The following is a 25112-nucleotide window of genomic DNA, read 5'->3' as shown; positions in this document are numbered from 1 at the left end:
TTTCTTGCAAACCTTTTTTCCCCCCTCCAATCTGTTCACACAGGCTTGGGTGTCAGCCTGGTTTTAATAACTTCAGTCAGTGAAAGGTTATGCCTCCCTCAGCCAACAGAAGTTCTCTGCAGAGTAATACAAATTGCAAGAGAACAGGACAGTTTTTATGCATTTCAAAATACATAAACAAAATGTATGCTTTTGCCATTTTACATACTTCAGTAATTACTGAGTGATTAAGTAACTCACACTATATGCTCTAGAAATAGCAACTGCCACATTATGAAGAGAGTGAAAATGACCCACTGTGCTCAAGAGATGATGCAGCTGCTTAACTGTCAGCATGTAATTCATATACCAATGAGTAGAACATTTTCCTAGAGTTCAAAAGCAGAAAATTATCTATGATTTCCCTTCACCTCAGAGTTAGCCTTCTACACAAATTCATGTCAGGTTTTGCAGTGCTTTCCCTGGCAGTATCACCTTAGGCCTTCTTGGTGTATCTCCCATGATTCTCTATGCTGTACTAAACAGAGATGATCAGTAAATACCTTTTCAGTAGGTTAATTGAGAACTTGCTTGTTCCATAGGGTACACAGGTGAGGAACACTATCAGGGTTAATGTGGTTTAACCTGCATCTTTATTAGAAGTTTGGCAGATTATATGCTTGAAGTGAGTTAATGAATCACGGATTATTCTTAGCCACACCTCACAAGGTGCCTGTGAAGTAATTTTAAAATAACTGCTGCAGAAAAGGTTGAACACAGATGCTCAGCTATGAAAAAGTTATTCAGGAAGGATGTTAATGTGAGGTAGCAATCAACTCAAACAGGAACATGGCAGATTATGTTTCCCTGTCTTCAAGAACAGAAAAATTGTTAAGAGAAAGAAAAATACAGTGATGAAACAATGTACTCTGTTTTATCTGTACCTTTAATCAAAATCTTTAGATGATATATGCAAGTTACATAAATAATTATCAGAATAAAATTTTTTTAACTTAAGTATCTCTCACAGTCTATTTGGAAAGCAAGAAGGGAAGCTCAGAAAAACTAAACACACACTTAAGCCTTTCCTTACAAAGTCAAGTAAATTCTGTAAAACAAGGTGAAATTACATGAGGCAGCCTCAGGAGGCAAAAATGGGTTTTCTTATTCTCTCAAGTCCTTTCCCTGGCCTTTGTCCACCAGCTAGGTCTGACATTCATCAGGCTCTTGCTGAGTGGGATAATTCATTAACCTGGACAAAAATTAACTTCTCTCCCTCAGGGCTAGTGAGTTAAGTTCATTCATAAAAAGACCTAGCAGGCATTACCACTAACGCAAAATGGTCTTGAAAGCAAACAGGTAGGATAAGGAAAGTAGCTCAAGCTACGTGAGACAAAAGTAATTTATGGTAATATGAAATGCTACAGGTTTTAACTTCCTGGAAAAGAAGTTTCAGGCATTTTGAGATTGCAGAAAATCTTGGATTAATCTTGGATTACTTTAGTGAAGGCAACCGATGAGCCAAGATTCAACATTTCAAAAGTAGACCCAGACTATTTTGTTTGTCCAGGATCAAAACCAACTTTGATGGTATTATGTGTGCTTGGTATTAACAGCAGAATAGAAATATAGCTGAAAGAAGAATTACAGTGGAAGTACTGAGCAAATAATACAAAGAACATGGTAAATACCAAACCTGAAATGTAAAATGATTAAGACAAGACAAAGAAGAGCAACAGATGCCCATATGGCTCTTGCACATGAATAAAAGCCTGGCCCAATTTAGTGACAAAGGTGTATTTAAGTTCAAACCAGTTTTACATGAGAAATGCAAACCCCCTCACAAACCCCATGCTTTTATACCTTGCTAGCATTTTAACAACAACCGAGGAAAATAGTCATTAATATAGGAAATTTCCATAGCACATGCAGCCAGATTAGCAAAATTAACAAAAAAGCAGAAGCATAAAGAAATGACAACAGTTTCTTTTCCATTAACATTTTTCGTTTGTTTGTATCAACAACTGGCTGATACGTATGAAGTTGCTCTGAGTGGCTACCTGAACAGCCCAAGTTCAAAAGGAGAAACCTCTCTCCTAAGCAAGGTCTTGAAATTATGCAATTTTCTTCATAATTGATGGGGTAAACATCAGCCTTTGAAAAATCATAGACATATGTCCCATGCAATGGCTGGCTACTCTAAGACAGGTGACAGCATTCATTTACATCCAAGCAAGCACACAATCAGAAAACAGACTGAGGTAGGGGGGAATGCTCCAGACTGATGAGTATTTGCATTTCTCTTAATGTGAACTGTAAGAACAAAACCGCCAAGAAATACATGAAAAACCTGATCAAAGTAGAACTTGTTTGGAATGGTAGGAAGATAAGGGGAACAATTCTGGCTCAAAGGGACTGACATTGAAACCAGTACCCCCTTTGTTTCCCTGTGGGCATCTCCCCTTGCACCTCGGATTTCCATTTACAACAGTGCATATCTTAGGAAGATCAGGAAAAGTCCCTACTCCCTGTGTTGTGGGAGACATAGCAACAGAGAGGGGCACTTACACAGCTAACTAATTCTGTAGTCAAAAGAACTCCCATGCTGCTTTAAAGAAGGGTTTTTCTAAACACAGCTTAACCTCAGGAGCCTGTACCAGTGATAACATTAGAGAATAATGATGAGACTGCACACTCATCTTATGGCACCAAACATAAAATCTGCCTTGACTAAGACACTGTTACTACTGACATTTAGTACTCTGAGATGCTCTACCAGCTTAACAGATGAAGGGGAAATATCCCAGCCTCTTCTAACTCCTGAATACATCAAGAAAAGCTCTCACAATCCTGGTTATCTTACCCAAAGTGAAGAGTAACAATGCTCTACTTCTGAGTCTTTTCAGAAATACCTTCAGGGCATGCTTTGAATACTGCCATCAAACGCCTTGAAGGCAGAAGAGCAAGACAGAGCTGCATGGTCTCTTGTAACCTGGAAAAAGAAAGCTGGACCAAGTTGTCCCTTCTTACCTATTTGTGGTTTAAATGGCCTGCAACTTGAAAACATCCATGTACCTACTCCTAACATGCTACAAGATATAGAATTAGCATAAATACTGGGGTGAATTGCCAGAACGAAACAAAGGAGGGATGACATAGCAGAAATCTCAGATGGTAGAAAAGCTTTATAGAAAAAATAAGGAAAGCTACCTCATTATGAAAGTTTGATTACACAAAATCGTTTACATCCAGCAACAGAACAGAAATGAAATGGCACTAAGTGCACTTTGCATTGTGTTCAGTTACAATATCCTAACAGGCACAAGGATACATTTCACAGTAAGACTAGGAGATTCTCCTGACAACAATAATCTTTTCAGTGCTTTCCCCTATTCAACATTAACTGCAACAGTGCTTAGAAACTCCCAAGACACAGCACAAAATAAACGTAATTTGCTGCAGACAGTATTTTCACATAACACATTAAAATTTTACAGGCTTACTGAGCACTGCAAGTTATGCAAAAGGAATTACAATTCTCTTTCATTAACATTAAAGACACCTTTCACCAACTTTAAACTATTCAGTCCTGGCAACCAGGTCCATTCAGTGAAAAGCCTATTATTCTGTGCCTAATCAGACAAAGGTTTCTCCTCAGCATGCAAATAAAAGGGGTAGGCTATCATCCATAATTACATAATATTTCTGACCAAAAGCAGTCATCCTCAATTTTGTCATGTTTGATCACTTTCAGAAGGATATTAAAGCTGTCCAGGGAAGACATTCTTCAGTTAGTTTTCTCAGTGGGTTGAGATCATAGCTCTGCCTGTTTTCCAGGTACAGTAAATGAACACCTGCATAAAACTGTCCTTTTGCCATCAGAAGCCCAGTACCTCTGTCCATTCCAGAGTATGCTTGAGCTAACACCACAGCTAACGGCACCAGTCCTACTTTGGATCCAAACCATTACCTTGCTACCCCAAAGCAAAGCTTAATATACCTGTGAATACTAAGGGAACTGAACCTGAATAAAGCCAGCCAGCCAAGAAAAAAAGAAACATCTCTGCTTACATTGTATTAACCTTTTTCTTTCTATATATTTTTATATGTATTTATACTTATATATATGAGCAGAGAACTTTGTTACTTATCCCCACCCCTAAAACTTGCTCTCAGTCCCAGTTCTATTTTGGTATGTCTACAATTTTAAAGCTCTATTTAAGCAATTAACAAAAGTGAAGTGGTATTGTAGCTTGTAAAACAAGATACTGTACTTTGTTTTAACAGAAAAAAAAGACAGCTCTTGCCTCTTTGGAGAGATCTAGAACATGCCTCCAGACAGCAATTCAAAACAGGAATGAAGTATGAATTATGAATAAAGTCTTGGAGAAGCCCCTCAATTATAAGCAGAGATAAAAGAGACCTGCACCAATCACGCTGTCCTAAAGTTACCTGGTATGAATCATTTTCCATTTCGAACAGCAGCTCATTATGGTGCCAGCTACAGTTACATATATGAGCTCTAATGCATAGATTTAAGTTTCTGGCTACAGACAATTTCAAAATCTAAAACCAGGTTAGCAAAATTACTCATTGCAGAGCTGGAATCAGCAGCAAATTTACACTTTGCTGATGTGATAAAATCTTTTTTCTAAGGTACTTCAAAATCTTTATGAAGTCACAATTTCTTATTTGCATATGAAATAATATCTTTTATAACTCACTTTCCCCTGAAAATACCCACAGAAACTGAATAGGATATTCACCCTAGGACATAGTAAACTGATCCACCTGATCTTTACAAGTTAAACTTAGAAATATCACACAACAATTTTATGTGCATTGTGGTTGCAAGTATCTTGTTTTTTAACACACATTTTGGTTTACAAGAGCATCGTTTAAAATGCACAATAAACACATGTCAACCTGATTTAATTTAACACAGAATTTCAACCAGAATCCTATCGTAGCCTGGTTAGGGGCCTGAGAGTTTTAGGTATGAAATAATCCCTGTGATTGTGTAAAGACTATTACATTTAGATTCAAAACTTGTTTTAGTTCTAGTACATCTGCTTTAACAAAACCAACTGTAAGCAGTTACAGTTAAGACTTCAGAGATAATAGGGTATATATTTCAAAAACTCAATGACAATTTATTTTTAACAGTAATTTTTGTAACATAGCTACAAGAGAAAGTTTTACATGAGACTGATTATCACACCTCTCCATCTGGTTATTTTCCAATTTTAAAAACAGTTTTAATCCACACCCAGATGTTAATTTTTTAATTTGCAGTTTCTTTGAACATTTTGCTCAGCTGTTGAACTAGTGCTACAAGCTCAGGGTTTCCCCCAAGAGATTCAATTTGTTTATAGGCTTCAGATTCAAGTTCTTTCAATGTATTCCGAGTGTACTCAAAGGAACCAACATTTTCAAGGTAATGTACACAGTATTTTTTTATATCTATGTTCTCCGTCCTTTGACGTAAAATGTTTTGCACCTGAGTACTTTCAGGTCTTGACCAAATTGCATGAATGGTTGGGAATGAGAACTTGCCCTCAGTTAAGTCTTCACAAAAACTCTTGTTCTCACTATATTCTTTGGAGTGCAAGTTGGCATAGTCATCTCTTATTTGGAAGAAGAGACCAAGTGTGTTAAGCAGAGGCTTTAAGTCTTTTTTATAATTTGAGAACAGCTGCATGAGGCCTACAGCTAATCCAAAGAGACCACCTGTCTTTTGCAGTACCATAGCTTTATACTCAGCCTCCGTAGGACAGGTGTAAGTATCCCTCCAGTAAATATCCAAGCCTTGACCTTTATGGAGTTCCAGAAGTTGACGGGTAAAAACTTTAACAGCATCTGGATGATCAAGGGTTAAAACCTTCTCTAAGCCAAGAAAATAAACATAATTAGCACAGTTGATTACAGATGGAATTCCATAGATACTGTGTGCCACTGGAAAGCCCCGCCGTAGCTTTGAGTTATCTTCGATATCATCCACAAGTAGGCTTGCATTGTGCAACATCTCTGTCACTTCAATGATAACCTATCACAAGAAGAGAACATTGTTAAGTCTCTTACTGTAATTTAACCATCAGTTTTGCAAGACTATATTTTAAATGGATAATGTTTTAAAGAACTATATTCTCTATCACTGAGGTTCCTCTTAGGCAACTTGCTTTTCACTGTTAGTACAGATTTATGATTCTCTTCATCATCCAGTTTGCTGTAAGTCCTAGATCATAGAGTCTTTTGTGTAATGTTTTCAGATTCAAAGTTAACTTACTTCCTGAAGTGCTTCCACTTGCATGCTCCTCTTCACTGTTGCTACAGTTCTAAAACATGCCATTGTCTAGGAGTCATGCAGTAACTGTTACTAGAAACATGACTAGGGGAAAATAAAATAAACACAGTGTTTTGAAATGTTCAGATTTACAAATCTGAAATCTCCCAAAGTCAGTTCTTGAGAGTGTCAGGTATCATCCATTATCACATTTCTCTCGTGAACCTGGTTTTGATAAGTGAAGAGAGAGTTCATCTTTCTTTTCCCACACTTCGTGTGGTTATATTCAGTACTGAGCTCTTAAAGGACAGACTATTCCCTCTGAAACATCATTTGGAAAATTCTTGGCAGAAACACAACAGCTAAAATTTCTTTTGGGAAGCTTTCTACACACTGCTTGTTACTAGGTAGACCGATATCACACACCACCTGAGGTGTGTAATAAACCCTTCACAACGCCAGGCTTGTAGCTGACTACATTTGAATAGAATGAAACCTTAATAACTCAACAAAAAATGAAGAGTCTTAACACCATACACTGCTTTTATTCCACAGCTGCCATGCAAGCAACAGGTATATTCAGCACCCTGCTTAAATGGAAAGAAATTTAAGCACGTAAAACTGCATATTGTATAAACTCACTGTAAAACATATCTGATTAAGACATGATTTTAAAGCTAATGAACCAATTACATTGTTAGCTACAAACATTGCGTTCTGTCAACATTCATCAAAACAACTGTTAAAAAAATACTAAGACCACCACAAAATGGCAGCAAATATCTAGTACGGTCCTATTTGGTGGGTGCTGTAGGACAAAACAAGGACTTTGCTGTAAGCATTTTCTTGAGCACCAAGCCACCTGGTGTTCAGTGAATATTGTTCCAAAGATTAAAACTCAAACCCCAGCAATTTAATCCCTTTTCCAAGATACAAGTGCAAGAACAACCTACTTAAGCACTCATGAAATCAAAGGATAGAGTACTTACTGAAGACAACTTTACACACCTATTGGTTTGAATAATCTTTTGGTCCATTATCTCATTCTCAGTACTATCAGGAAAGTTTCCCTCTGTTGTGTGCATTCATTGGATAAATGTATTCTAGTGTTTCTCTTGCTAACCTATTTCATATCACTGTCAGTTTCATGACCTCTTGCAACTTCCATATGTTTAAGATTTAAAGGAAACAGTGTTTCATGACTGTGTTTCTATCAAATTATCTGCTAAACTTTAAGACAGTGTCAAAAATGCTTCAAAGGCGAAAGAGAGGAGTGAAACAGTTCAGATATCAGAAAAAGCTTATTTTAGAAGACATCAGGAAGTAGCCTGAGAAAATTAAAAGACTGTTCTCCATTATGAAAGCTGAAGACCCAGTAGAGAGTGCTATGTTTTCTTACAACCTAAATCTATGTAATCAGTACCTGCTGGACTATCACTCCCACACACAGGCTTCTTCTACCTCCTTAACTGCAATAGCTTTAAAATTTGCTTGACTCTCGCTAGGCCATTTCAGTGCCTTCTCAGAAGAAAGATCACCTGACAAACCCAGTGTCCTCTAATTCACCAAGCTGAAGTGTCTCAGTGCAGCACCAAATGGGAACTAGAAATTCAGTAAGTGTTGAGGGGAAGAGATCCCTTGGCTGGGGCAAAAGGTGCAATAGTGCCAGTTAATAGTAAAATAAACTATCAAGGAACGGTAGCCTCAATTGTATAATCTAAATAAACTACACAAAGACAAATAATCTAAGGTAAGAAAAAAGTCCCAGAATGAGTGCCAGCATTCAGATTTTTAATAAAAAAAATACAAGTAGCTGGAAATTAATCGGGCTGGTAGACACAGGGGTATCTTAAGATTATGAGAGATGTCAAAAAGATGACAAGAGGTGGTCCTCCAGACTTCAACCATCTCTAGTTATTAAAATTAGTATAAGAATGAACAAAAGCTGTAATAATTGGGTCACGATGAAGACTAAAAGATGACAGGGTCTTGTTTTTTCCTCCAATTACAAACAACTTGATTAGTAAAGGAGACATTGGTTTTCCTCATAAAGATAAAACAAGTGGTCCAAGTTTTCAATAGCAGTTACATCATCATCAGTTTAAAGTGACCGAACTGATAACTTCTGCTCACACAGAGGCACTGCAGCTTTAGCTTACTATAGCACTAAGCAAAAATGGACCACACTGTCATGGGTGCTCAGCAAAAGGGCAGGAGGCAACAGTCAGATTGCAACATAAAAAATCCTAGTTGAATAGAATGGAAGGGCTTGTTATAATGAAAGGGGTTCAGCATGAGAAGACAGGCTCTGGGAAGCTGCAGACCAGATTTTTAAAACTCAACAAGGCTCCCAGAAGCCTAAAGCAGCTGCAGAGCAAGCTCTGCTTTAAGCACAGGGTTGTCCTAGATAACTTCCAGAGGCTTCTTCCAATCTGAATTCTGATCTGTGATATTAGAATAAACCCATACATAAAATACACAGATTGCTGTATTATATGTTTTATTTGGATATTTGTCTGAGCACAAAGCGTAAGATGTGTCTAGCTGAAAGACAGAAAAAATTTTGCTAGAAAGTTACACAGACAGGCTGAAAAACAGAAGAGTTCCTAGATTATGAAATGCAGCCTCTTAAACCACTTAAATCACTTTGCTACTTGAGATCTATGAAGTGTCACTCTTAAGCCACCCTAAAAATGACTCCTTCACAAACTCTAAAGATACTTCTGTGAACAATTAACGAAGTCAGCAAAGGACCAGCTGGTTGTCAAAAGCCACAACCAATTGTATTAATTCCTTGCATTGTCTTGGACAGAAAATGTTTTGCACATTCTGTATGCAGTTTAGCAAAACTGCAGTCTAACCTAAAACAGAGGATAATTTTTCATTTGGCAAGCCACAGTGTTTAAATACACAGCCGTGCATCTTGCACACTTCGTCCAAGAGAAAAGGGAAAGTGAACTCCTAGATAATGCTTCTCATTAGAAAGTAAGGACTGTAGACTGTATGATACACCTGTCTCAGTTTTACGTTTGTAAAGTTGATTTAATTGCCGTCCCTGATATTCTAGTATTAAAATCTTAAAGATTTTATTTTCAAACACTGTATTTGTGAAGTCTACAAGTTAACTGTCTAGCTTCTTTTGTAATAACTCAGTGTTAACAACTGAGTTATGTTAAGTGGGTAACAATGATAGCTGCTTATCTACAACTTCAAAGGTTGAACACACTTGGAAAGGAGTAACTATTCTAGTAAGACATAGAAGTAATTGCTTTAGTGTTGCATCACGGTAAAAGCTTTGCACTGAAGTTGTTCTCCTGAAAGTTTACTTTACATTCAGAAATCAGTGCATTTAAGATTTCTGATAATTTATGCTATGTAAGAGAATCATCTGTTACAAGTAGTCTTGGAAGAAAGATAACAACCTTTTAAAAATAATTAGTCAGTACCTGTATTTTATCTTCTGGAACATTCAGCCAGTGATTAAAGGCCTGTGACAGTTTGGTTCTCACTTGCTTACCTACAATAAAAATATTATAGGCATTTATAAAAATAATGAAGTTCATTATTAGGGACAACAGTTTGTCTTAACAACTATAGCTGATTTGAGACCCGATTAAAAAAACTGATCAGTGTGATGACACAAAAGTGGAAAATGTATCAGTGCATGGCTTGTTCCATCATCGAATAAACATCAATTAGCAGCAGTTTCAGTTTTAAACACTTCACAGGAATATGCAAAGCACATATTTACAGGTTACTATATTTAGTTTTCACAATTTAATTAGTGAGGGATCCTGAGCATGTTGGTAGCCTGTACAGATCAGCTAATTTGCAAGACATGTTAATTTTAAGAATAAAAAGTTTCAATTATGATTCATTATTAGTTGAAAGTATGTATTTATTGAATATCTATTTCTCTCAATTTTTAAATCTTTCTCCGGTAGTATTATTCTTCACTTGCTACTGTAACTTTGTAAAACATGAAAGTGACACTTCGTATACTTACTAAATAATTTAACAAAAATCTAAACAGAACATTTTAAACAGAATAGAACCTTCCAAAAATTCAGATGTTTATCTTATACCCGAGAAATCTACCTACAAATAGAATTTGGTCTGCTTTGGTAAAAACTACTTTGTTGGAGCCAGGCAGTCACTCTGTTTCAAAGGAAAGAAAGACAACATCAAATGACCCAGTTTAGTGTTAAAACAAGTCGTTCTATTCAATCCAGATACTTTCTACATGACAGAGTGAATTTCAATACAAGTTAACCTTATGCCTATACATTATTGATGCCTGCTTTCTTCAGTAATATGCTAGTTTTTATGTACAAATTATCTATTCAGCATCTAGTCATGTTCAACATGAAAAAAAGTCATCCCCTATCCACACTGAGACAATTCTGCTCTGAACTTTGAGAAGCTCAGTTATGTGTATCTTGGAATAACCACAAGACAGGTTTGCAAAAACAGCTCTGCATATACAGCTCACAAACAAGCATTTGGAAAAAGCTTTAAATAAACTTCAAAGCAGTGAAACATAGACACCCATGGAACCCATATTACTTGACTCAAGTAATTACTGAGACATAATTGCGATATTCTGCAATACTAGTTCTCATATTGATAATTCCATCTAGCCCATAGCACCAAAGAAATGTCAACATTTGAATCCCTCCCTAAGGCTTCTCTATGACTGTGCAACCAGCATATACAGAACAAAATAATAAAAATGGGTAAATTCACTTGCAGTGATAGATCCTGGAGGAACTGGACTGAGAATTTTTCCCCTTCTAATTAAGTCACCACCAGGTAAGCAATAGCTTTGTGGGCTGGGCTCTGTAGCAAGGGTGATAACCTTCCTCCCTGGATGAGAGGTCTGCAATTTTTCTCTCAGTTCTCAATGATTTCCACTGCTTCCTGTCACCACCATCTTTTGGTTTTCACTAGACAAGATTAACAAAATGGTCCTCTTTTCCCCCCCAGCAGCTCTGTCCTCTACTTCTGCCACATGTGAACAGGCATTCTTACCTGGACATACACTGTCATTGGCTTATTTTCTCCATTTTTGCTGTCTGTGTTGAGTTTTAAACACTGATGGTTTTCTGCAGAAGGGAAGGATTGTTCTGTCTCTCCTTGAGAATCACTGTTACAAACAACTGCCAAACTGTATGGCTTACCAGTTAAGGATTAACAAGTATTTCACTACATTAATAAAGAAAACCAGTCAGAGATAATACCATATTAAGGAACTGTACCTTATCTGTAGCTGTTTATTCTCTTCTAAGTTACTTGGATACAGACAGCACCTACTTTCTGCCTTTATAATAGGCAGCTAATTCTGTTTTTCTGAATGTGTTTCCTAGAAAATGCACTTCAAGAATGCTGGGTGTTCAGCAAGAACCATTATTTGATCACGAGGAACTCGACTACTAGAACGCACTCTAAATGGATTAGTAACATGCACAAAGGATTAAGCCACTTCAGTTCCTTAGTACAGACAGCATTTGAATTGTTAGACTTGTCTACCCTGACTAGCAAGACTTCCTAGACACTGACTATTCATGGAAAAAACACTACCTGTATAGTGAGGCATTTATCTTTCCTTTTATAGGTGCAGATTTGCTCATCTTCTAAAGGAACATTATTGCTACATAAATGCTATTTTATCTGATTCTGAAGTCAATCTTATCTGGTCTATGCGATAGCACAGCAAATTTCCGTATGCACAATTTATGCCTGCAGCATAAACGCTGTGATGGCAAAAGACCAAACCCTTCTAATACCGGTCTCTAAAGCCTAGATGGAGAAAGACTCCATTCCTTGCCACACCCCTCCTCTTCCCAAACTAGACAAGAAAACAATACAGGGACACTAGGACAAAATTAAAATGAGCACTGCTAGAATTATCCAGTTTCTTCACAATCATATTTCACCACTGTGTTAAGTATTCTAAGCAGGCTATTGTAAAATTAAAGAATAGAGGTCTAACATCCAAAATTAGAAGCTCTACCTACTGTATAGAGCTATAATAATAGACATTACTGCACCAAGCTTTTATCAAAGCTCTGTTAAATGCATTCTGTTTTATCTGCCTAAGATCCCAAATTCTTACCCAAATCAAACAGCAACTATGAAAAGCTTTTCTCCTTAGTAGTGCTAGGTGTAAAAGGTGAGAAGAATAGTCAGAAATTCCTTCTAGAGCTAAGAATGTTAAAGCTTTATCCTTAAAACAAATATCAAGTTAGATTAAAGATGTTGTACTGAGGACATTCCCTCCACCTCTTCAGATGAGGTGCTTCTCACCTAAAGAAATAAAAAAGGAAAAAATCAGCCAACTTACTCTTTATTTACATGCTTGTTCTTGTGACAGGGCACAGACCCAAAAACTATGGACCCCCATTCTGGACAGGCTCCTGGTTAGTATTGCTTCACTCTTGCTGCATTAAAATAACCACAAATTATGCCCTTAAGGCAGCACCCTGCTTACAGAGAGGGTACATGAAAGGGCTAGAACAGCATGGGAAAGAGCAGAGGGATTATTAACCTAGACCCCATTAGAGCTAACTCAACTCATTAGCCCAGCTGAGAACTCAACTTTTTGCTAGGTTAGCTTTCTGCCAGCTTTATGTACTGAGTCAGCTTATGCAGTGGATCTGCCACAATCAGTACAGGGTGAGCAGCAGATGCTGAGGACTAGGGGAAGGGGCACTGCCCTTTGGAGGAAGAAAGCTCCTGTATTACCTCAGCTGTATTGTACACTTGCACATTTAGCTGCATCCTCTGATGGATTAAAACTAAATGGATAAAGTCCCCAAGTGGACCTCTCCAAGCAGCTACAAGAACACTACAAACAGCATAAGCGAACTGCAGGAAGGCAAGCAGAGAGCAGGCACATACACTTTTAACCTGGCAGCCACTTGTGACTGATTAAGGTCACTGGTATAATTCTCCAGCATAACTCCTCTGTTCAAAATAGGGTTAACTAGTTCAGGGTTGTGATCCTGGTTTTTGCTTTGTTCCTTCTCACAATCCTGAATGCCACTATCACATGGTCACTGCAACTAAAGTTGCTTCCAGTCTTAATGTCCTAACCAACTCTTCCTTTTTTTAAGGTGGCAGTCCAGCATAATGCCTTCCTTCATTAGGTCCTTGATCACCTGTGTTAGCAAGAGGTCATCAATTCATTCCAGAAACCTCCTGGACTGCCTGTGTCCTGCTGTGATGCTTTTTCTACAACACTGTGAGGTAATTGAAGTTTCTCATAAGAATCAGGGCCGGTAAATATGAAGTATCTTGCAGTTGTCTGAAGGTTTCATCTGCTTCTTCCTGCTTAGGGGGTCTGCAGCAAACACCCACTACAGTGTCACCCCTACTGATCTGCCCTGAAATCTTAGCCCATAAGCTCTCAACAGGCTCATCTGACTGAAGGCAGAACTCCATGCAATTCAGCTGCTCTTTCACATAAAATGCAACTCCTTCACCAGGCCGATCAAGTTCAACAATCCAGCAGAAAAAGCTGAACAACAAAGCCAGTCTTGATTGTTTAGCTTGCCAAACAAGCCCAGGAAAGACTGCAGCCAAGATCAGAAGGACAAGAATGGGAAGATGCACAGTCACAAATGGGATCAGAATCTACCCCTTTCAATAGCAAGCTGTTAACCATATCAGTTCTATGACAACTGAAATTCCATGTACTCCTTAGTGCTGCAAAATCAGCTACTGCTGTTAACTCAGACTCTCAAAAATACAAGATTCACCATGAGTGTGAATCAGGCCATTTTTGAGACAAACCACAACAGAACCTATGAAAGTCAATCCTGTACTTTATGGGACTAAATAACAGAATACTAGATTAAGCAGAACATTGATAAATGTTCCACTACAATGAGACTTAACAAGAAAAGTTATTGTTTCAGAATCTGTGTTCTTCTCCCAAGCAATAATTTCTGCTCAAGAAGGAATAAATGTTAATTACCATACTAAACATTAATTACCATACTACCAGTTAAAATAGCACCATACTAAAAATACCTTAAGCCTACTAGCTTCCCTATCCCAAGTGCTGTTGGAAGTCGAAGAAATACACAAGCTTACTTTAAGTATCACCCCAAAACCATTACCATTAAAAGTCTTATTTCAGCAAAGGGAAGCAGAGTAATCAATTTCCTGTACTGAGCAATTAATCCTTAGCAGTTACAAAAATTTGTGTTCTTACGCTATTGACAACATTAGCAGGCACCTTCCTTCCCCTGCTACCAACCCTAATACTGTTACATATCAAAGTTTGTTTACATTAAAAGGGATTGTGTATCTAAATTCATTCAACCATAGGTTACTAAATTGCTTGGAGAGTTTAACTAGTCTTACAAGATAAGGAACTGGACTGCTGTAGGGCCATAGTGTACAGATTTGACACTCAGCCAAGCTTTCTGCAAAGCTCCTCAGAGCTCAAACTGATCCAACAGAGAAACAGCTCCACGTCCCTACCCTTGTGCCTGCTCACTTACAAGACAAGAGATTACCCAGGCAAGTTTTTAACAGGTTAGGTGATTGATACCACCTATAATTTGATTAGCAAGCTGAGAACTGGCACAAGTTAAGCAGCAGGAGAACAGTGCCAGAAGCATAGAGGATGGAATGAAACTGCCTCTTTCAGCAAGAGCCTGTTGGATTAGCTCAGGCATCTCATTTGGGCTCCAATCTAGGTAGGAACAGCCACCTATCTGGCCATTTTTTCCACCCTTACCAAGCACTGACTGATTCATACTGACTCCAAGATTCACATATGTAACTGGCTCCTACTGATCTGTACTTGGCATAGGTGACCTTAGGCAAAGCCAGTGTTTCAAACACAGTAAACACGGTTTATTTATGATTATGAATCCTCACTGCTTCACCTGTTACTCAGTACAAGCTTGCCACAAGTACACCACTTTCACCTGCCTAGTTTAAGAGAAGCTTTCCCTTTTGAATCATACCCTCACTGCTCTCTATGCAGTAGTGGTGGTATCTTATCTTTCACCTTCCCCAAAACATACACAAAATTAACAGTAAGTCAACATGGTAAAGTGGATTTCCAGAGTTATACTGTAGCAGGACAGGATATAAAACACCCATACTGCCAGTGAGTGTATGGTTATATAAGCCACCAGTATAGAGTTATTAGGGTTAAACTCACAAAGTAAAGGAATTTAGCCACAGGAATCAAGGTGGGAAGGTTAAATGTATATCCTAGATGTGTCATTTAAAGTGAAAGGTAACTAAAGAGCTATTGGTCAAGCACTCTTGCCTATAGAAGATTTTTTGGGCACTTTTTGCCTGTTGTATATTTTCTAGTAGGAAGCTAAGCTTTTCTTCCTGGTACCTACAATAGCTATAAAAATAATTAGCAGCTAAAGATGCGGAGGTGTTACAACATGCCCTGGTTAATGAGATAATCTAATCAAACAAAAAGTACACTTAAAGATGGTGTTCAAGGAATGTAAATTTCTTCAGGATCAGGGCTTAGAAAGCTCTCTAGTACCACAGACTCATTCTCAAGGTAGTTCTCTAGAAAGATCACCACCCACTTCAACATAGCAAAAGGAATACACATGAGGAAATGGGAAATAAGCCTTCTGGCATTAAAAAGGCTGATAACTGCCAAATTCTTTCCTTTTCTTAGTTTTCAACTCAGAGCTAATTGCCAAGTCAAATGAAATCACTAATGTTGGTAAGAAAATCCTGGATATTTGTAGAGGTTAATAATGAAATTCATTATACAAAGGTATAATGAATTAGGACTCAGAGGACCCACCCTGCTGATATACAGGATTTGTTGCAGATGTGCAAAAGCCACTTAGTACTCTGCCTGTGATTGATAATGCTACTTGTCCAGGCAGAAGGTCTTCTACCCTGGTCAGATATAATTCTGATCAGAAATATTTCCTTAATATTTACCCAAATTTTTTATCTTCCTAAACTCCTTCAGCGTGCCACATGAGCTGGACAGAAGGCAACCAAGCCATTACGCAATAGTCCCAATGACAAAGTTGTTCTGCCACTATTTTTACAAAGTTAGTCACTTTGACATCCTGTATGGTCTTTCTTACACTTTAGGTGTAAAAGTCACAGCAACCCGATTATTTAGTTAAAGAGACTTCCAAGGGGCATATCCATACAGTAGTTTGCTTCCAAACTGCTTCCTGAATTCTACTGTACTATTCAAGACTGAAAACATCACGGGAATGTATTGCCGGTGACCTGATACTACACAAAGACTGGCTGAATCTCTGGCAAGTAAAGCAAGCTACAAATCGTGGACATCTGAAATTGGCCATAAGAGCACCTATCTCTACACATACTGAGGAGGATAAATTCCAGGAGAAACAGGCTAATAAAAACTCAAAAAAAACCCCAAAACAAAACCAAACAAATGAACAACCCAACAAAAAAACCCCAAAGAACACCTAAGCAAACAAGAAAACCTCAATCAACCCTCCCCCCTGCCCCCCAACAAAACCCACAACCCACTGAGTTCAGTACAGCAAGCAACTAAAGAACAAAACATTGTCAGCCCTGGGTTTAAAACCAGGATCAAGTCTTCAGTACTTGCCCTTATCAGTTTCTAAAAGCCGCAAGTCAGCTACTCCGGAGAACAGAGTAACTGCAATATTACTTACACTACAGACACAAGAGCTATTGTACAAGATTGGTACAATCTTACAAAAAAAAAAGGTGGTTCTAGTAAGAGGAAGAAAAGAACAAGTACTGAAAAATGTTACTTTTTATTACTCTTAAATCCACAAATCAAGAATGGAAAAAACTTCTTGGCTTATACTTCCCAAGACAAAAGTTGCTATAAAACCAATTTTGATATTTAAAACAACACAGTACAAAGAAACTTGCCTGGTAGTTGAAGCAAATATTGGTATGGCTCTAGGATTCTTTTAGATGTTTCATCCATCCCATCCATTTCTTTATTTCCTAAGACGCAGTACACTGTTAAAGAAAGCGTTGTTAACACTATTTAGATTAAAAAATAGGGAAGTACACAATAGAGGCATACAACTTAAAAGGCAGCTGACTTACAGGTTAGGTGCAAATATTCCAATTTTGCACATGACACCTTCAGTATATAAAAGGTTTCCAGACGTCATTTACCAAGGAAACACATATAATACACACTAAATACAGTTTTCTTTTATTATTCATGAAGTTTGAACCAACTCCTAGACTTTGTTCACTTTTTTGTATGTGTTAGATTGCTTAGATGATGAAGTATTTAAACTTTACCATTAACAACAATGAAGCTCCACTGCAAGTCTTTAAAGACACTCATACAGAACCCCACATACAAACTCATACAGATCCACATACAAAACCTCACATGACTAATCTGATTAGATCTCCCTAAATGCTTTCCCCATACATTATACATTCCAATGTCTAAGAAATGTCTAAGAGCAGAAAATACACCTCAGACCAAGGCAACCTAAAGAAGGAGAATACTAGCTTCAGTCTTTTGATATAATTCCTCAATCTTTTGTTATAAGTCAAAATATAAACATACCATTTTTCTACCACTGTTCAAGCATACAGACAGCTCTATACACTTTCCCATACACCATAAATGTAACAGACTCTTAAAATTAATCTTTTAGGATCCAGGGCCTACAGAGCTTGACAATTTTCTATTGATTAGCTTCACTTCACATACTTTTGGTCATCTCTCTCTGCATTTTTTTCATACTGTTTTCTGTAATAGATTTTCTGTCCTTTCACCTCTAGCCTTCCTTGCTGCACTGCAGATGCAGCAACTTAAAACAATTCTTCTCATGTGGTTTTAAGACAGGACCTGCAGCAGTAGCATAAAGTCTCATGCTACTTCAGCATCATTTCTCAGATACTTTGCTAGTATCCTGCAAAAGATTTCCTTTTTTCCTCCTGGAGTAAATGAATAGTTAGGTAAATTAATGTCCCGATTTTGGCTAGAATAGAGCTAATTTTCTTCCTAGTACCTGGTACAGTGCTGTGTTTTGGACTTGGTGTGAGAATACTGTTGATAACACACTAATGTTTCGGCTTTTGCTAAGTGGTGCTCATCCTAAGTGAAGGACTTTTCAGTTTCCCATTCTCTGCCAGGGAGCAGGTGCACAAGAAGCTAGGAGAGCATAGCTCAATCAGCTCCTCTCTGTTCCCATTCCCACCCTCCACACCCATAAGCATTTGTAGCAGTCTGTACTTGGGGAGCTGATCTGTGTTAATAACTATTTTCCAAGCTTAGGTTTAGATACATTCCTTGCTTCACTCTGTGTGTTCATCAAATGTATTGGCACTTTAGGGACAAGAAAGGCTATTTAACCAAATATAGTTGTCAACAAAATGCTCATAAGACTGCATCTTTTGGGAAGGCTTTGCATAGTTTCTTGGCAGTGATGCTGTGATAAGCAGTACAGCCTTTCCATCGTATCCATGGTGCCAGCACAGCTAGAGGTCAGGCCACACACTAATCAAAATCAGATTTGACACCCTTGACTCCTTATTCTGTTGCCAGCTTGTTGTTGTAACTGAAGTGCTTTCAACCAGCACTGCCACTGAGAGTCAGCTGTCAAACTGTACCCTTACATATAAAGAGTAAGTCTCAAAGGACTTCAGCGAGGAGGCAAAATCAAAGATTTTCAGAATCTACCCCCAGATGTTTTAAGCAGAAAGAATCTGGTAGAGATAGATATAAGGATATACTATCAACCTAACAACTCCCCTGTGACTATTATTTGTCAAAAAGCCACACAGATGGTGATAGAATTGAAAGTGCATAGCTATCCAGCTAGGCTGAGAAGAGATGCTAGGATTGGAAGTGCTTTCCTGTAAAAGTTCTTGCTTAGAAGTAAATGTTAAAGTTCTTCTTCTTCCCTCAGGGAATTAAGTGTCTTGCTCATCTGTAGAGCAGTAAGACCATATTCAGAATCCCCAACTAACTTGAAATTCATTACATTATTGTACAGCATCAACCTAAATATTTGCCTCTTTCTGTACAAAACTAATAGGAGTTAACCTGAAATACTGCTTATTAGCAGAAAATTAGTCAGGTACTTCTGCCACGAGTACAGAGATTCTTACTTTTTTTTCTTTCAATAAAAGTGAGGCAAAAAAGCTCTCATGAATAAAGGTAACTCATCTTAAATCACTATAATTAAAATTTTCTATACTACTATTCTACCATTAAATGAAATTTTAGGTAAATCTCCACCAAGGAAAAAAAAAGTCTGATTATTCATCAGACAGCTACATATTTAACACACCCACTGGAACATAAACAGTGAGCAGAACCTCCCCCAAACTTATACATAGAAAGGGACACTTGATAAAGAAACATGTAAATGAAATTCATTACAAAAGCCTCTAAGCAAAAATACCACGATACCAGATGTGTAATATTACTGCTCTTTGCACAAAATTATCACATAGGGTGCCTTGGGAAATGGTTGTTATTAAGCATTTCCTGCCGAGGTGACTGACCGATTTGTTACAGAAGTTACACTGTTGCACTGAGAAAGACTTCTCTGATTTAGACATAGTATCTCAACTCACCATCTCCTAATAAAAAGTAAAAGCCAGCAGTTAAACAATATATGAAAGGGAACACAAAGCCTGTTGTTAGTGAAAGTGCAAGAATTGACTACATCTATGCTTATGCATAGGATTGAAGCAGCTAAGGCCATTTTACCTTTTAAACCAGCACACAAACTTTTTGCATTTCAATTCATATGCGTGACAAAGTTAATTTTCCAGTTATTTCTCAGTATCTTCACATAAGCATAAAGAACAGCCACACACAACAGAAAGCCCACAGAGCTACCTTTTGGACTGCATCAAACCTTACCTCTAATGACCTCTTTGAAAACACACATTACACTAGGATAAGATGGTGATGTGGGCTTCCACAATGTGGAACTACTCCAAAGCTATACTTGAAGCTGTGATCTGTGTCTAGGACCTTTCTAGAGAGGATGAAAGCAATATTAATTCTAGGTCGAATGTCAAGAAAAAGTTTCCCTTTGGAACTCTGCAAAACAGTTTCTCACCCTATCCTGTTCCATCCCACTCTGCAGAACCTTCTTCCCCTCCTCCCAAATAGGGGAATGTAATAGTCTGAAAGAGTGAGTCCAGGCTAAATATACAGACAGTACTTTAAAAAGTATCATAATCTCAGGGGTCCAGTCATAGTGCAATTACAGAGAAAATAAAAGACAACTACCATAGAAGCAGAGAGCTGTAGTATAAAATGAACCATTCAGAAAGTTCTCAAATCAGCTCCATCACAGAACTTGGTGCACTGAGACACTGGCTTCGTTGTAACCGGGGGCGGGAGGGGGAAGAAGCCCCAAATAGGGGGAGCAGGTAGGAGTGAGAAGGTCAGTTTCAAAAAGAATACACAGAAAACGCAGTGAATATGTATTGCTTCAAACAAAGACCACCAGAGGTCTTAATCCAAACATAATTGGGACACTAGTCCGCACTCCCTTTCTAATTAGGAGAGTCGCGTTTATAACCCCTCCTAGGCTGACACCGAACAACACCTCGCATTCAACCTGCGGGCGGGCAGCTTTCCACAGGTGGAAGGACAGTCACAGTCCACACATTTCCCCCAAAAATACAGCTAAGTAAAAAAATAGCTTTCCATAGCCGCCACTTCAACAGTAACGCCAGAACGCCACGAGCATACTGCTCCTAGGATCGTGGTTCCATTTTAATGGGATTTCCAGGTAAAATTGAGCAAGAACGCAGCAGAAGCCAGAGAACAATACCTGGGGCGCCAAAGTCCCCGCCCGCAGACGGGGAGGGTCTCTGAGCTGCGGGCTGACCCGAAGACAGAAGATGAGTCGGCAAAATCTGCGACGGCAGCTGAGCGCTGCGTTACGCGGTCATAACTCACATTTCACAGAGAACACGAAATTGCTGCCGCTCTGTCTGCAGCTGCCGAACTGCCGCCGCAGCCAGACCAAGGGAAATAAGATTCATTTTTTTCGGAGTTCAACACAACAGGCGCAAGCCTCTTCAGCTGCCTCCAGAACTCCAGGACGAGCGGGCCCAGCTCTTCAGCGCCATTTTAGGCGCTCGAGAGCCGAGGACGCATCGCTCCCCCCGCCCGCTGTCCACCCCCATTTTCTGATCGGCGCTGTCGGGCTCGGCCGCCAGGGAGGGCCGGGAAGCGCCGCCCGCCGCCAGCCCAGCGCAGCCCCGGCCCCGGAGCGCTCCGCCAGTCACTCCGCCCGCCCCGGCGACCGCCGGCACCGCCCAGCACTACCGGCGGCCCCCTTTCACCCGGCCCCTTCCCGAGCAGCCTACAAGCCCCTCCTGGAGCGGGGCGGGGCGGCCCCAGGACCCGCTCCCCCACAGGACCGGCCCCTCCGAGCGCGGCGCCCCCTCTCTCCCCCACCTGGACAGCAGCGTCCCCCACCAGCCACAGCCAGCTAACGGGGCAGGCGACTTCACCTCGTCGTCGTCGTCGCCGTCTCCTCCTCCTCCGCCAGCAGCCGGAGCCGCGCCCCCGAGCAGCCGCCGCTCCGAGACTGGCGGCGGCAGAGCCCAGAGCGGGAGCGCCGCCCCCCTCCTTCCTTCCGCCCCGCCGGGCGCCACCTTCCCCTCCTGAGGGGAAAATGCGCCACCGAGCGCCCCGCCGCGCACGCGCAAGCCCCGCCTCCTCGACTCATTAGCATTCGCCTGAGAGCCCCGCCCCCCCTCGCGCGCGGTGCGCCCTGGGAGTTGTTGTCCGCTGAGCCGCGCTGCCCTGCCTGCCGGAAATGCTGCGAGCAGCGAGCAAGAACAGCGTTCCCCATGAGCACCCTCGGCGCCGAGCCTCAGTTTCCATAGAAGTGGAGAAGAATGATGTCAGTATTTCCGACGCGAAGGCCAATGGGACCGCGGGATGGGCGGGCCCTGCGGACCACGGCCCAATGGGGGAGGTGGAGAAGGGGGCGTGGCTCTGCCCGTTCGCCCGTCAGTCAGTCATCGGTGCGGGAGGGGGAGGGGGACCGAGCCGAGCAGTCACCGCCGCCGCCGCCGGGGCCGCGCAGGACGGATCGGCCCCTCCGCGCGCCGTGCGGGGCCGCCGCCAGCGGAGCCGCTGCAGGAGCGTCGAGCGGGACCAGGGGTGCCCGGAGCTGAGAGGAGCCTTCGCCCAGTTCCCTTCCGTGCCCCCCGCCTCGGGCCGGGGGAGCAGCGGGCGGGCGGTCGCCGCGGAACAAAGGTGAGGGCGCAGAGCCGGAGAAGAAGCCCCCGTGCCCCTCCAGCGGCGGGCGGGGAGGCGGCGAGGGGCCCCGTGGGGGCGCGGGGCCGGGCGTGTGGCGGCAAGGGAGGGAGGGGGGCGCTTGTTTTTCTCCTGGTAGCGAGACTGCGGCGGGACTCGCCGATCCTCCTTCTTCCCCCCCCCACCCCAAAGACCCAGTGGCGGGCCGGGGGGAGGGATTGGCGGCTTCTCCTCCAGCCCCTCTGCCGGGAGGGAAGGAGCCCCCTCCTCCACACTCACATAGACACACGCTCCGTGTCCCCGCCGAGCAGGTCGGGCCCCTTTCTCCCCGCCCCCCCCCTTCCTCCCTCCCCGTCCCCGCTCCCTTCTTTTCTTCTTCTTCCTTTTCTTCCCCCCCTCCGCCGCCTCCTGCCTGCCCTCCCTTCCTCCCCCCTCCCGGACCCGCTGCGCCGAGCCGGGGAGTTGCGGCTGTTGCTGCCGAAACTCCTGCGGCGGAGTCAGCGCTTTCCTTTATTTAGGGGGGGAGACGGAGGGAGGAGGAGCCGCCGCGATCCGGAGCCGCAGCCCCTACAAAAGCGTGTGTGTGTGTGTCGGGGGTGGGGGGACTGCTCCCGACACCCCGGTCCTCCGCCGCGCACACGGACACTTTCTCGTACAATGGAGGAAGAGTCTCCCTCCCTCTCTCTCTTTCCTTCTCTCCGCTCTCCCTCTCCGCGCGGTAAAGGGAGAAAGGGGGTGTTCTCTGCGCTGGGACCCCCGCGGGTGCCCTCCCGCCGCTCGGTGCCCGGGGAGGGGGCGCAGCGCCCCGGGGAGGTGGCCGGGGCGCCTCCCCCCTCCCGCGGCAGCCGGGGGTGGGTTGTTGTTGTGGCAAGTTTCTCCTCCTCTGACAGAAATGGCGTCAATGGCAGCGAGTGTAGGGGAAGCCGCGGCGTGTGGGAGCCGGGGGGGGGAAACAGCGGCCGAGGAAAGAGGGAAGGGGGTTAGCCGCGGGAAAAGGGGGGATCCGGGGAAGGAAAGGGGGAGTTTCGGGAGGAGCCCAGCGCCCCCACCCGATCCTTGGCTCCCCTCCCCCCGCCCGGTGCGAGCGGCTGGTGCGGTGCCTTAGCGCTTTGTTTTAAATTCCAGGTCCAGCCTCGGCCGCTCAGCCACGATCGAGGCTTTTACCGCAGCCTGAGCTCATCATGAAGGTAAAACACTCGCTCGTGTGCCTGGGAGGGGAAAGGAGGGAGGGTTGCATGGAGAAATGCTGTCCTATCTGTCAGTCCATCTGTCCCGACCCCGGTGCGAGGCTCGGTGCTGGTGCAGATCCAGACTGCGGGCTGCTTCGCCCCCACTGCCGTGTTTCGGTGCCTTGGCTCGTTTGCTGATCGTGGGGCGGGCTTTGCTCCACCGCGTTATGCTGGGGGAAGCTGTAAGTTCCCCGAGCAGGGGTTGTTCTCCTTCGGAAACATTGTTTGTAGGAGAATAAGGACATGGCTGCCTGGGCTGAGCTTGCTTCATGGAGGAGCAGGGCACAGTCACCCTGCTCTAGAAAGTAACGTTGTGGGGAAAATGCTGGCTCTACAACATTGTTTACTTGAATAGAGGGCAGATTTACTTACTTTCTATTCGTTAATAGGAGTTTTGTTAAATGAATAATCTTGATATGATCGCGGAGGGTGCATGTAAGAGATTCTCTGCAGTGAAATGATTGCTGTAAGGTGCGGAAAGATTCTCAAACAGGTTCTAATTTTCCTCTCGGTGCTGTGTAGTATTCATCTACCTCACTGTGATGCATTTTTCTTTTTCTAGACTATTTATGTTTGGTATATTATGCAAGCTTTATAGGAAAAGAGATCGTATTGGTGGAATAGAATGATTTCTTCTGTGTGTGGTAAAGAACTATGTATCTAAAAGTAGTTTTTAACAACTGGGTTTGTTAGGGTTTTTTTTTACCATTTTGCTGATATGTTTCGCTCAAACTGCCATTTATGTTACCATGACCCCCATGTAATTCAGCTCCCGGTCCTGCTGGGCAGCAGTAAATCTCATTTCAAAATGCTGTAAATCTTATAAAAAACAATTGTTACAAACCTGTGATACATCAGTTCTTTGGTATTTATTAATAAAAAAGAGCAGTTTGTATGTGGGTTCTTCCACTATCATAGTTGTGCCTACTGTCTGTGAATGAGTGTTATATAAAATGTGTACCCAGTAGTATATTCACGGCTAGAAATGGTAAATGAAATAGACTCTTTTAATTCCTAGATTGATCTGAATTTCTGAGCAGCAAAGTCTTTCTGTATAGCTGTTAAAGATTGATCATGTTTTTTTTTACTTTGGTGACTCTGTGGCAGTATTTTTTAAAAATCATGTTTTAGTTGCCCTCCCTATGATTTTTCTTTAACAAATGCTAAGATCTAAAATACTGCACGTCTGTCTTATTAAAAGTAAACGATTCATGAATTTACAACAACAGGCTGTTGAAGTTGTATGATAGGGAGCTTTCCAAATGTGGCTCATTGCCTGGTAGGGATACAGGAGATGGAAACAAGGTAAATAGGAGGCAGTATAGGAAGCTTTTTTCCCCAGAAGGAAAAAGCACTTATTTAAATGACAGTTAAATTTACATATGTT

The 25112-nt window shown here is 41.6% G+C and overlaps 3 protein-coding genes across 12 annotated transcripts in view; 1 reads left to right on the top strand and 2 right to left on the bottom strand.

Annotated features, from left to right (window-relative positions):
- The window catches only part of TBCE (tubulin folding cofactor E), a 52327-nt gene extending 30361 nt beyond the window's left edge, over positions 1-21966 (bottom strand). Inside the window, exon 1 of the mRNA XM_069010299.1 lies at positions 21743-21966. Within this exon, the coding sequence (XP_068866400.1) occupies positions 21743-21966 (224 nt within the window). The remainder of the gene's footprint in view (positions 1-21742) is intronic.
- GGPS1 (geranylgeranyl diphosphate synthase 1) lies at positions 614-21823 on the bottom strand. 6 transcript variants are annotated; one of them, XM_069010310.1, is made up of 4 exons: positions 21743-21823; positions 17153-17245; positions 9709-9779; positions 614-6025 (listed from the first exon to the last, which is right to left on the bottom strand). In XM_069010310.1, exons 2-4 carry the CDS (start codon positions 17217-17219, stop codon positions 5264-5266), a joined length of 900 nt encoding a protein of 299 aa, XP_068866411.1. In that variant the 5' UTR covers positions 17220-17245; positions 21743-21823; the 3' UTR covers positions 614-5263. The 6 variants fall into 6 exon arrangements, with proteins under 6 accessions (XP_068866411.1, XP_068866407.1, XP_068866408.1 ...); XM_069010306.1 differs by having other exon boundaries at positions 21687-21777; XM_069010307.1 differs by lacking the exon at positions 21743-21823 and adding an exon at positions 21055-21162.
- Positions 21967-22274: 308 nt separating the features above from the next.
- Positions 22275-25112, top strand: part of ARID4B (AT-rich interaction domain 4B) — an 89253-nt gene continuing 86415 nt past the window's right edge. For 2 of the 5 annotated variants that reach the window (XM_069010296.1, XM_069010294.1), the window contains exons 1-2: positions 23096-23409; positions 23622-23683. In XM_069010296.1, coding sequence (XP_068866397.1) covers positions 23154-23409; positions 23622-23683 — 318 coding nt within the window. In that variant the 5' untranslated portion in view covers positions 23096-23153. Of the gene's footprint in view, positions 22497-23050; positions 23074-23094; positions 23410-23621; positions 23684-25112 lie in introns of those variants that run through there. The other 3 variants (XM_069010297.1, XM_069010298.1, XM_069010295.1) reach the window with 3 other exon arrangements.

Source organism: Aphelocoma coerulescens, chromosome 3 (genome assembly GCF_041296385.1).
Source record: "Aphelocoma coerulescens isolate FSJ_1873_10779 chromosome 3, UR_Acoe_1.0, whole genome shotgun sequence".
Lineage (NCBI taxonomy): Eukaryota > Metazoa > Chordata > Aves > Passeriformes > Corvidae > Aphelocoma > Aphelocoma coerulescens.
This window is presented reverse-complemented; position numbering and strand designations above follow the sequence as displayed.

Excerpts from the sequence above, each read along its gene's own strand:
- GGPS1 (XM_069010305.1), bottom strand. The coding sequence starts at position 20,157 with ATGTGTGTTTTCAAAGAGGTCATTAGAG. Across the intron at positions 17,246-20,129 it reads TTTCAAAGAGGTCATTAGAG|TGTACTGCGTCTTAGGAAAT; the intron begins GTAAGGTTTGAT and ends TTTCTTTAACAG. Across the intron at positions 6,026-9,708 it reads TTCCAGAAGATAAAATACAG|GTTATCATTGAAGTGACAGA; the intron begins GTACTGACTAAT and ends TTCTTGTGATAG.